We start from the raw sequence: 10,972 nt of genomic DNA on the forward strand, positions 1-10,972 counted from the left end.
GACCCCAACTGTGAGACTGTCATAGCTCCCCTGTGTTGTTGAGAAGAATGTATTTAGTCTGTTTCACAACCAACATATGGGTTTTATTGTCGTCACTTGTACACCAAGTACAGAATTTTAAAAGATAAATAATAATCAACACCTCACTTGTACATAAACAGTCTCAATGTTATACATATATCTCTTTAGAATGAAATTCAACTCAAAAGCTTAGTCAAAACTGATAAACATATAACAAAGGTTATAAATATTAATATCAAGGTTGAAGATGGCTGTACTGGCTTTTGTATATTTACAGTTGTGTATATTTGTTCTTATTTACTTGGACAAGTTGGTTATATATGAAAATTACTTTGTTTTTTAGTTCTCACAGTCTGCGGGCGGCTGCATATTATGTCCATGGCCTAAACGCATTTTTCCAGGCTCGTTACAATGATGCTAAGTAAGTAATTAAAATGTAATGAAATAAAAAGGCAAATACATCTGTCATAAAAATAATTCTATGCCCAAGAATTTCTTGCATATATGTTTTTGATATATTTATCATTAAAAAAAATTAATCCATTGATCAAGGGGCTCTTCAGACAAACATTTTATATGATAATTTAAACCTGTTTGTGAATTTTAACTTCAGCATATCCTGAAGGTAGATTTCTCTATCACCTTTACTGATTTACTTATTTAAATATTTGCCTTATTTATTCCTTTTACATTTAATATTTCTAATACACCAGAGAAATATTCTAGCTTTTTAACTGTTCTTTGAAGTATGCTATGTGTTTTAAACCTGAATTCATTGATTCACCTTTCATACGAAAAATGAGTAGAGTTTATGTTAAAGTAATATCTTTGGAAAAAATATTTCAATTTAATGTTGATTTTCCCCTCAAATAGGCGATATCTTAGAGAAACACTGAAGATGGCCAATGGTGAAGACTTAAACCGTCTTACTTCATGCTCTCTCGTTCTGTTAGGTCATATATTTTACTCTTTGGGAAATAACCGAGTAAGTTTGATATTATATCTTATTTTTCTTTGCCTCCAAAAATAGTTTACATGCTTGTTCATATTGTAAAATTCTAAAACAAAAATGCATATGACACCACAAATACAGTTTATAATGCATTGAGTTTGCAATACAAGTACATGAAAGTTTATTCTGAAATTTGTATACAATCATAAATATTGTAAATGTTTAAAACTAATGAATTTTTCTTAGTGACAATAAACAATAAATCTATTTGCAGGAAAGCACAAACATGGTTACTCCAGCCATGCAGTTGGCCAGTAAAATACCTGACGTTCATGTTCAGCTGTGGGCTTCTGCTCTTCTTAAAGGTACGACATTATTTTTTTTAAAGTACTCCAGTTTCATTTGTTGGCTTCTGTAAAAAAATTAGCATTTTGTATGAGAAAGTTGTGAGCTGGGATTTAAATCTTTAGAATGAAGAAGTTATTACCAAAATGTATGTGTATTAGTATCATGATAAGAATACGAATTTTGAATTAAATATGAAAAAGAAAACCATTCTCCTTATTCTTACATAATTACATACAGTTACAGCTGATGGCTTAGACTCGTGTTACATATTATCATGAAAACCAGTATGTTATTATATGAATAAAAATATTTTTCTTCAAAACATTAACAGTGGGATATTTTTATCCAGGTGCTATACATTACTGGTGTTTAGAAGTTACTAAGAATACCATGCTTAATCCACATTCTTCATAAAGATATCAAAAAACTTGTATAGTGATTTAATCACAGTAAATAATCTTTAAAAAAAATTACTAAGGAACATGATTTCAAGAAACATTAAAAGTAAACACTTTTAGTGCCATTTGGAATCCACTTAGCTTAAATATAAATATTTTCTTCAACAATATTTTATAAGTTATTCTGCTCCACATCAGAGTTGTTGCAGTCATTCTCATTTCCCAAGTGTAACATGTTGTGTTACCTTTTAGAACTATTTTGTCCCTGTATTCTGAAATTATATTCAAAAATCAGCCATTCTATGTCGTTTAGTTGAACATAAAATCCTTATGTTTAAAGCATAAGTATAAAATCTTCAAATTTAACAGGAACTTAAATATCAATGGAAGCTTTGCCAGAAGTGATGACTGAAAAATATTTCTTAAAATTCACATATAATGAAACTACTATAGGATATATGTGCAGAAAAGAACTTTTCTGTTGCCACAACCCTTATTTTTCTTGTATATCAAATCCTATTATGGCCCATTTGTGCAGTTTTACTCAGTTTAAGGTTATTTTTTTGTACTTTGCATCCACATTTTAATAGGAGCACCAACTTTAAACAAGTTCAGTATTTTTTTATGGATGGTATTATTATTCCTGCTGGAGCCTCGTGCAGCAAAAGTTACAATTATAAAAAACAGTTTGTACTTACATCGTGCCAGGTGTTAGATGCAAAGATGAGAAACCATATCAGGTTTGTACTGACATTGTGCCAGGTGTTAGATGCAAAAATGAGAAACCATATCAGTCATAACAGAACAGATCTTTTGTGAAGCACATGTGAAGCAGCCAATAGATCAGATTTTTACAGGTCTCAGTTGGTAGTTTAATCTGACTGGATTGACCAAGAATTCCATCGTTAGGGAATATCCATGTAAGATTAGAGTGGCCAACGTGTGTCAGTCTCGTATTGCCTGTTTCATGTAGGCTTAAGTGTAGTGGAGTGCTGTGCAAACATAGGCTCAGCAGTGTGGTTCACTGAACTCGCACAGCACAAGGAACTTGACTCAAAAGACCAACATCCATACTTAAAGGTGTTAAGGAAGCCGATACAATCATTTATGACATGTCCAGTGAATTAGACAGTGGCTGTAAGTGTGATATGACAACCTGGTGTACTGTTATGTGAAAATTGAAATTTCCATCAGTGAGGTATGACAAGGGTAAAAATGATTTTCTGATCATATTAGTTGATTTTAAATTTTACTGGATAAGGTAAACATGACATAGGTAAAGAAATTCAAAGATTTTAGGTCAAAACATTATTACTGACTTTCACCTTTCTCGATGTATTTTAAAAAATTTCTTAAACAGATTTTTACTTAGTTGTTGCCAAAAGTTGAAATAATTTTTTTTAGATTTCTGGCCTGTTTAAAGTTTTATGCTTTACACCACAGACTTGTACCGATTATGCGGTGATCGAATGCGTGAGCAAGAAGCTGTACATACACACAGTAATTTTTCTCAGCTATTACTGAAGGATCACTTTCAAGCTTCTCAACTGGCTGAACATCATCTAATCCAGGTAAAAAAATATTGTTATTGATCTTACTAATAACCAACTGATCAATATTCTGTATTATTTCAACAAATCTTTCAGCTTGCTAATAACCATTTCGTCTGAGTTGTGTGGTTTACTAATCATCATCTGATCCAGATTGAAAACAAAACTTGTCGTATTTGTATTATTCTCTGTGCTGAGACACTTTAATCTAGATAACAAAAGGTGTTTCAGAATTAATAAAACATTTGTTTATTATGCATATTTCAATCCTTACAATGTATTTCAGTCAATAAAATTTCTTCTACTTTTAAAACTAGTTTCAATTTTACATATAATTTTAGTTGAGTTTTAAATATGTGGCATTGTCATTCTAGTTTGTGTACAATTTCATATTCTCAAGTAAAAATGGATAAACATTGTTCTTGTGAAGTTAAAAAATCCTTTTATAAGTAAATGAAAACAATTTTAGCATTCTAAATATCAATTGTGTAAAACTATTTACAAAGTTCATAGCCAATATATGGTGTTCCTTAATACAAAATATGTTTGGCTGTCATATGTTCAAATTTCTAATTGCTGTGACCTACTTCACAGATTTCAGTTTTCTTATATTTGTATATCTGTAGTTTGACAAATACAATTTATGTTACTGAAAGATATTCAGATAGGAAAGAAGGGGAAACCTTTTTTTTTGTAAGAATTGCGTGAAATTTCTTTTTAATGTATCATACTAAATATTAAAGAACTTTGGTGTTATTTTTACTGAGAAAACTTGGGACTGATAATTTCCTTGTTCTGTATGTAATTAGAATGTGCCATTTTTACTGGCTGATTTAAGATTAATAGGTAATCACTTGCATCTGAATAGAACACAAGCAGGGTCACCTTATAGCGGTTGTTCATGCACAGATTTGTCTTTGTTAGTAAACTCGACTACTGACACCGTTTTTTTAAACCTCGGATATTCAGTTACTGAAATTTATTTATTGAAAATACAACTGAGAAGTAGCTTATTTTTAAAAATCTCTTTTGATATTTCACAAGCACCAAACTGGTCACATCAACATTTGCTTTTTTTTTTATGCACAATTAAACATTTTGAACCTGTTCATTGGTATTGTTATCTGGCTTGTTTGGTCTAAAGATGGTCACTTGAATGGGTGGTTAGACTATCTAGTTATTTTCCAACACGATGACATTTTGAAAGTGAATAAATAAATTATGGTTGCTTATTAGTAGTTCTTTGCTATGATCAAGTAACTCACTGTTAATATCAAAAGTTGATACAGGAGAGTAAAATATCTCACTGATAGAGCAATCTCACCTCTAAACCTTACATTTTTTATTTAGTTTCAAGCATTTTACTGAAACTGTACATATTACATAAATAGTCGTGTATTAAATAACCTTTTGCCAAGTTCTATTTTTTTACTGATGTATTGATGTAATAGCAAAAAACTATTCTTCATCTTTATAATGTCTATATGTTTGTTCTACATCACTGACACTCAAATTATGTCATAGAAAATATATTAACATTTCACTTACTGCCTGTGGTTTACATATGTAATTTCTTTGTAAAGCTAAATGTCATGTAAGAATTATAAATGTAAAAAAGAAAAAATTTTAAGACTTAAAAGCTATACAAATTCTAAAGAAAAACATTTAATGTGGGGCTACTTCTAAACATCATGAGCTTGAAAATAAATTATTTTTAAGATCAGTATTGAACGTAAGAAATGTTTTGTGGTAAAAACTTGTACTGGTATCCTACTTGAGAGTTAATTAGGTGGATAGAAACAAGAAGAAAAGTGTAAATATTTAAGTAGTTTAAAGTCATTTTAATAAATTAGGATAAAAGAAAAATTAACTCTTTTAAACTTTTTGTTTCATTGAAATATGTGGATAGTGCATGTATATTATTACATGTTAAACATATGTGTGTATGAAACATCACGTGTAGACTTTCTGTTCAGACTTTACTCAGAAACACTTGATGTCTTCCAACTTCATATTCAAATATCTTTAGTATAGCTGTCAGTACTTACAGAAGAACCCCACCCCTTCTGGTGGTTTAGTGGTAAGTCGGGACTTGTGACACTAAAAAATTTAATTTTGATACCCGCAAATGGCAGAACACAGATAGTCTAGTATATAGCTTTGTTATCAACAACAGACAAACAAACTTATAGAAGACTGTATTGAGATCATAAAAGATATAAAAAAATTTTTACATGTTAAATCTCTGACATTGTAACTTACCTTGCATGCAATCTACTGTAACATAAGCCACGTTTTTGATGGTTCAAAATATGTTACTTAATTTATTCATTATCCTAATTGTTAATCATTTTTAATTTGTTCTAGAATAGTGAATTTGTGTTTCTAAAACATATCAATTTCATGAATTGTAAAAAGCCATGCACATCATTCTTGACTTGTACAGAGGCCACCTACACAACATTTATAATATCATTTGAAATAATAAGAACATCTAAACATGTAGTAGAAACTTAGAAAAAAGTAACTTTATCAAAATGCACGGATATTTCAGAACTGGTGATTCCATGAATTAATGACAATATCTACTAATATATCCTTTTTGAGATAAATTAATTCACAGACCTAATAAAGCCCTTATAGAGACTATGACTTGATCTACTACAACTACAAACAACCAGAATGATTAGTTTTAAGAAAAGCCGGAAGTTTGTGACACGTGTAGTAAATCGCTTAAATTAAATGTACATTCAGAAGAATTAATAGTAAAGAGGCTAGAAATATTCTTCATTAGAAAAACTCGAGCATACTGACTTCAGCTTCTAAGAATATGCTTTGAGTTTTTCATTATAAACACAAAGAGAGTTTAGCAATAAAAACTTCTTTTACATAAACTTTTTCAAAGAATGTTATTTTTATATAAAAGTACTAGTCAGTTAACTCTTGAAATTTTTTTGTAATTTTTGAAGTTTTAATAATAGGCAGAGATAATGTATTTGTCTACTACTTCTACTTTCTTATGTGTAAAATATAAAGAAAACAGTTCTAAATATTTAATGATCTGTATTCTCTTTTCACAGTGGGTTAAAGGAGACCCTCCAGCTCTACCAATTCCAAGTTCTTCTGCTTCAACATCATTGTTGTAAAAGATGCAGAACAAATATTACTTACTGGTCTGTGAAATCAAGTATTTTAATATCATGTTGTCACGATTTATAAGTGACCACTTAATGATACTACTGTTACAGCAACATTAGTATCCTTTAATTTAAAAAGATAAAATTCATATAAATTGTACTTTAGTTGTATTTTTTGCATGCTTTACATAATTTTTTTATCTTAGATGTTGCTAATTTTACTAATAAATTTTTTTTTACCAGTGTCTATATTATTTGAATTTTTCTGAAGCTTAAAACATGGCTTTAAATCAAATGTGAATCAGAGCTTGTACAAGTTGTGTTAGCCTGGTACTGAATCAGAAATTGAGACAGGTAGTGACATCTGGAGGGAATTGGTAACCATGTTTTTCAAACTAACTTGGATGTGCTGAATCAAATGATTTAGGTTACCAAATTTTCATTTTTCAGGCAAGATTCAAAATGTAAGAATATTATAGGTGTTTTCCTTCTATAATCCTTAGAATTTGGGTTATAAATTGAAGAAAAAAGCTTTTATGTCTTTCATAAAACCTAGCAAATTGCTGTTTACTGCCAGTTTGTTTGATTTTTAGGTATTTAAAGTAATAGTTTGCATTTAGTATATTTCTATTTAGTGAACTATAACAAAAGTTGTGTTTTGATGGTAGAAATGAGATAAAGAGAGAAATGCATCATTGCTAACTTGATTTGGGCTGAACATTATTGACTTACAAACTTGTATGTATCAAGGAAAACATCAAATAGGTTTTTACAAGCCAAAAAAAATCATAAGAACTCAAATTTTGACAATTTATTGTGGTTGTTTAAAAATTTTGAACTTTTAAACCTTCAAAAATAAAAAGTCCCATCTTCCTCTGTCTCTAAGGTCGTTTATTTACACCATTGTTTTATGAAAATGCATTACAGGTAAAAAAACAAAAACACTTTTGCATATAGTATTTACTTGCATGATGCTCCTGTATGCACCTTATTTACATAGACAGCCAACTTCATTCTTGTGTTTGACATCCACATGTTCCAATACAACAAATACAATATTACTTGTATTTACACAGTGTTATTACCCCCCCCCCCCCCAACTTGTATTAACACAATAAATTTCCATATTCAGTATTTATTCAGTGCATACATTAAAATAATATTGGTAATGAATTTATAAAAACATTTTTCATGTTAAGTGATTCACTTAGTAAATTATAATTATTTGGATTTGAGTCAGTATTATACCACCTTTTAATGTATGAAATATACTTAAATTACAGGTACTGTACTAAGTTAAATGAAAATTAGAAATATTTGAAGAAGAAAATTGGGTAACCTAGATTTTCAGATTCAGCATACTCAAGGCTACTTGCTTTCACCCAAAATTTACCCCTATCTCCTTTTCTAGTCTCATTTTCTGATTTTTGTACAAGGCTATGTCAGTGGATTGAACTTTAAGGTAGATAAGAAGATAGACTCTTATTCTGGTAATCTGATAACGTAGACCTTTTTGATCAAATGCTTTGACCTATACCCCGAATTTCAAATCAATTGCGTATTCTTTGGGTAAGCAACGTTTACAGTAACACTGAAAATCTGAAATGGATCTACAGTTCTCAAAATAGAAAGGATAATATGTAATAGTTTTATTTTATTCACCAATTCAGAACAAGTGTTTTTTTATTTTTGTAAGTGGATCTAGGCAGTGTGATCAACATATGGACTAAACTTTCTGTGGATCTTTCTTATTGACTTCAAAAAAACAATTTAATACATGCTGATTCCTTCAGGTCTTGCATAACCACAAAGAGCAATAAAAATTAAACAACATCCAGAAATTAGATGATTTGTTTTCTTAATTTTATTCCAAATACAGTAGATTTTAAAAATTTGGTGGGAGGGTTTCAAACAAAGTTATGTAAAATGTATTTATGAAACTCATATTTACTTTTTACTTATTAGGGCTGGTAAGTTTGAGATTGAAACTAATCTCAACTATCAAACTTTTAGCACATAGTCTTCAACTATTATTTCTTGAACTGTGAATTTTTTAACATTGGTTTCTGAAGTCACAGTAAACCAACATTTCTTATTATTACTTTAGATATGTATAATCAAATGACCCCATTTACACACACTGGGAAAATATCCAAGTTGAAATTGAAGAAGTTTACTAAATTATTTGTGTTTAGTTCGACTAACAAAAGTTAGTTTTTTGGTATTGGTGTACCGAACTGAAAAATTTATATGCAGTATCTTTTTTATTATACTCAAATAAGAGTTGATACAGAGCATGGCCTAATGGTTGGCATGCTGGGCTCTGTACCTGAAGGTCCAAAGTTTAGTCACAATAATTGCTGAACCCACTTAACACTTTCAGTGGTAGTGGCAATATAACTGTGACTGTGAATTCCACAATATGGTTAACTCTTTCAGTATGGGCTGACCTCATAACCATCTTGTGCTTGTTATACTTTTCATGCTATAACGTTTTAATTAGTAAGCATATTTTGCAGATTATAAATGAACATTACAAGAGTTTTGTAAACACAAAATATCAGATTTTGCAGTTAATTTTTAAGCTTTTTTAAGTAATGTTTTTCTCATGCCTTTTTTATTTTCAAATGCTGACTATCCAACATGCAAAGTAATTTTTATTTTAAGATTCAAAATACTTTTATGCATCAGAAAATGTTCAGATTTCACATGTGAAATCTTTATAACTTCCAGATAATTATCAAACATTTTTTAACAAAAAAACTTTATATTTTATCTGTTATTTTCACTAATAAACATATGTATGGGTTTGGTCAATTTGTTCGACCTCGAAACCACAATAAAAAATTAGGAAATAAATATCAATTATGATTTTTTCATTCTAGAATGATTACAAATTATAGCACAAAAACACAAGTATTTAGTCTAAATAGCTTAAATTTCATAACATTATACATTTATATATATTTATTATTTTTATTATATTGACCTTTCAGCTGTGCCTGGATTACATTACAGAAGTTGCAATGATGCAACACACATGCACTCATGTTACCATATCCAAGAATATAAAACTGGCCTTTACAAAGTGACCTGCCTTGGCTGTGTTTTAGTTGGCTTGTATTTTGTAAAATACAGTCACATTTCAGTTATAAATACATTATATGTGTATTTACATTATTACTATTTACAAAGAACTTTTTAAACTTATTTTTCTTAAAACGTAGAACAGTAATAAAGAAGTAAAGCAAACAGTTATCTCTTCTAGTTACAAAACTTTGTACATGTTTGCTGCTTGCCATAGGTTGCTAAGCCTAATTAACTTTTGCATGTGGAAGATGTGAAATGAAATGATTTTTTTTAGGTTTTATATATACATTTTGATATAACCAAATATCATAAATTACTATATCAATACAATTGAATTCCACCATAAATAAATTAAGCTTAGTAATTAAGCTGTATTTGGGTGTAAGAAACTATGAAATTTTGAGCTCACTAAAGTCTTACCTTACCACTTGGAATCTGACATAAAAAGAAAAAGTTTGCTGCCTGAATACTTTAAAAAGGCTGAGAAAGCTTTCAATTCGTTATTCACACGTCATAGACATAAGTAGGTGTATGTTAGCGTTTAAAAAATGGAAAGAGGTGGGCAGGACCACTGTGTTTGAGTCAGTAATTGTCACGATATTTTAGCTTGTCAGTATTGGTAATTTGAGTTCCTAATTTGTAAGAAACTACAGACTTTGCATTTGAACATCATAAACATCTAATTTGAACCAATGCTGCATTCAACGTACGAGACACACAGAAATCAATATTTAGGTGTGTTTTTTAATATTTACTTTTAAATTGAGTAAGGTATAATACTAAAATTTGAATTATAATCTACAATTTGATACCAAACTTATTGACATAAATTCATAAAATAGTAGTTCAATAAAATTTTGAATGCAAGTCAACAAAAGCAATGACATGGCCTTTGCCCTGTGACAGATGTTGATAGAGTTAAAGAGTAGTCACATAGGTGACAGATACTGTTACTGCATAGTTACCTTTCATCTATTTGGCAGCTCTAAATTAGGGATGTTCGTGCCAGGACCTTAGTGGTTTTTTACCAGGCCATTCAACTCATATTTTGCATAAAGTGCTGTTCAGATTGAAATACAAAAACTCCTCAGTTGAGTTGGACAATGCATGACAAAAATTTATCTTAAACTCTACTTATATGTACAAAAATACATGTGAAATTTAAAATAAAGGTTTTGTTCTTAAAATGTACAAGCCCATAAAATTAAATGTATTGCCATGTTTAAAGTGGAAATATATTTGTAGGACATTTTTTTTATGTATATAATGTGAAATTATGTAAAGACTAGAAATTTAAACGTGTGTATGATATTCAAGTACATTCAACAGGTAAATTTAAAATTATTTGCAAGAATGCAGATTCTGAAAATGTAATGCAAAGAATGACTTTGAACTTAGACAGTAAAGAAAAGATCAAACACACACACACAAGTGAACAACTGAAACAAAATCTTTATTTTCAGTGAAAAATATTTG

General features: G+C 29.6%; 1 protein-coding gene across 1 annotated transcript in view; it reads left to right on the forward strand.

Moving 5' to 3' along the window:
* Nucleotides 1-7,485, forward strand: part of LOC106466088 (MAU2 chromatid cohesion factor homolog) — a 45,447-nt gene extending 37,962 nt beyond the window's left edge. Inside the window, exons 14-18 of the mRNA XM_013926331.2 lie at nucleotides 365-442; nucleotides 895-1,006; nucleotides 1,248-1,338; nucleotides 3,163-3,290; nucleotides 6,350-7,485. Coding sequence (XP_013781785.1) covers nucleotides 365-442; nucleotides 895-1,006; nucleotides 1,248-1,338; nucleotides 3,163-3,290; nucleotides 6,350-6,415 — 475 coding nt within the window. The 3' untranslated portion in view covers nucleotides 6,416-7,485. The remainder of the gene's footprint in view (nucleotides 1-364; nucleotides 443-894; nucleotides 1,007-1,247; nucleotides 1,339-3,162; nucleotides 3,291-6,349) is intronic.
* Nucleotides 7,486-10,972: the final 3,487 nt, after the last annotated feature.

This window comes from Limulus polyphemus, unplaced genomic scaffold, assembly GCF_000517525.1.
Source record: "Limulus polyphemus unplaced genomic scaffold, Limulus_polyphemus-2.1.2 Scaffold2146, whole genome shotgun sequence".
Classification (NCBI taxonomy): Eukaryota; Metazoa; Arthropoda; class Merostomata; order Xiphosura; family Limulidae; genus Limulus; species Limulus polyphemus.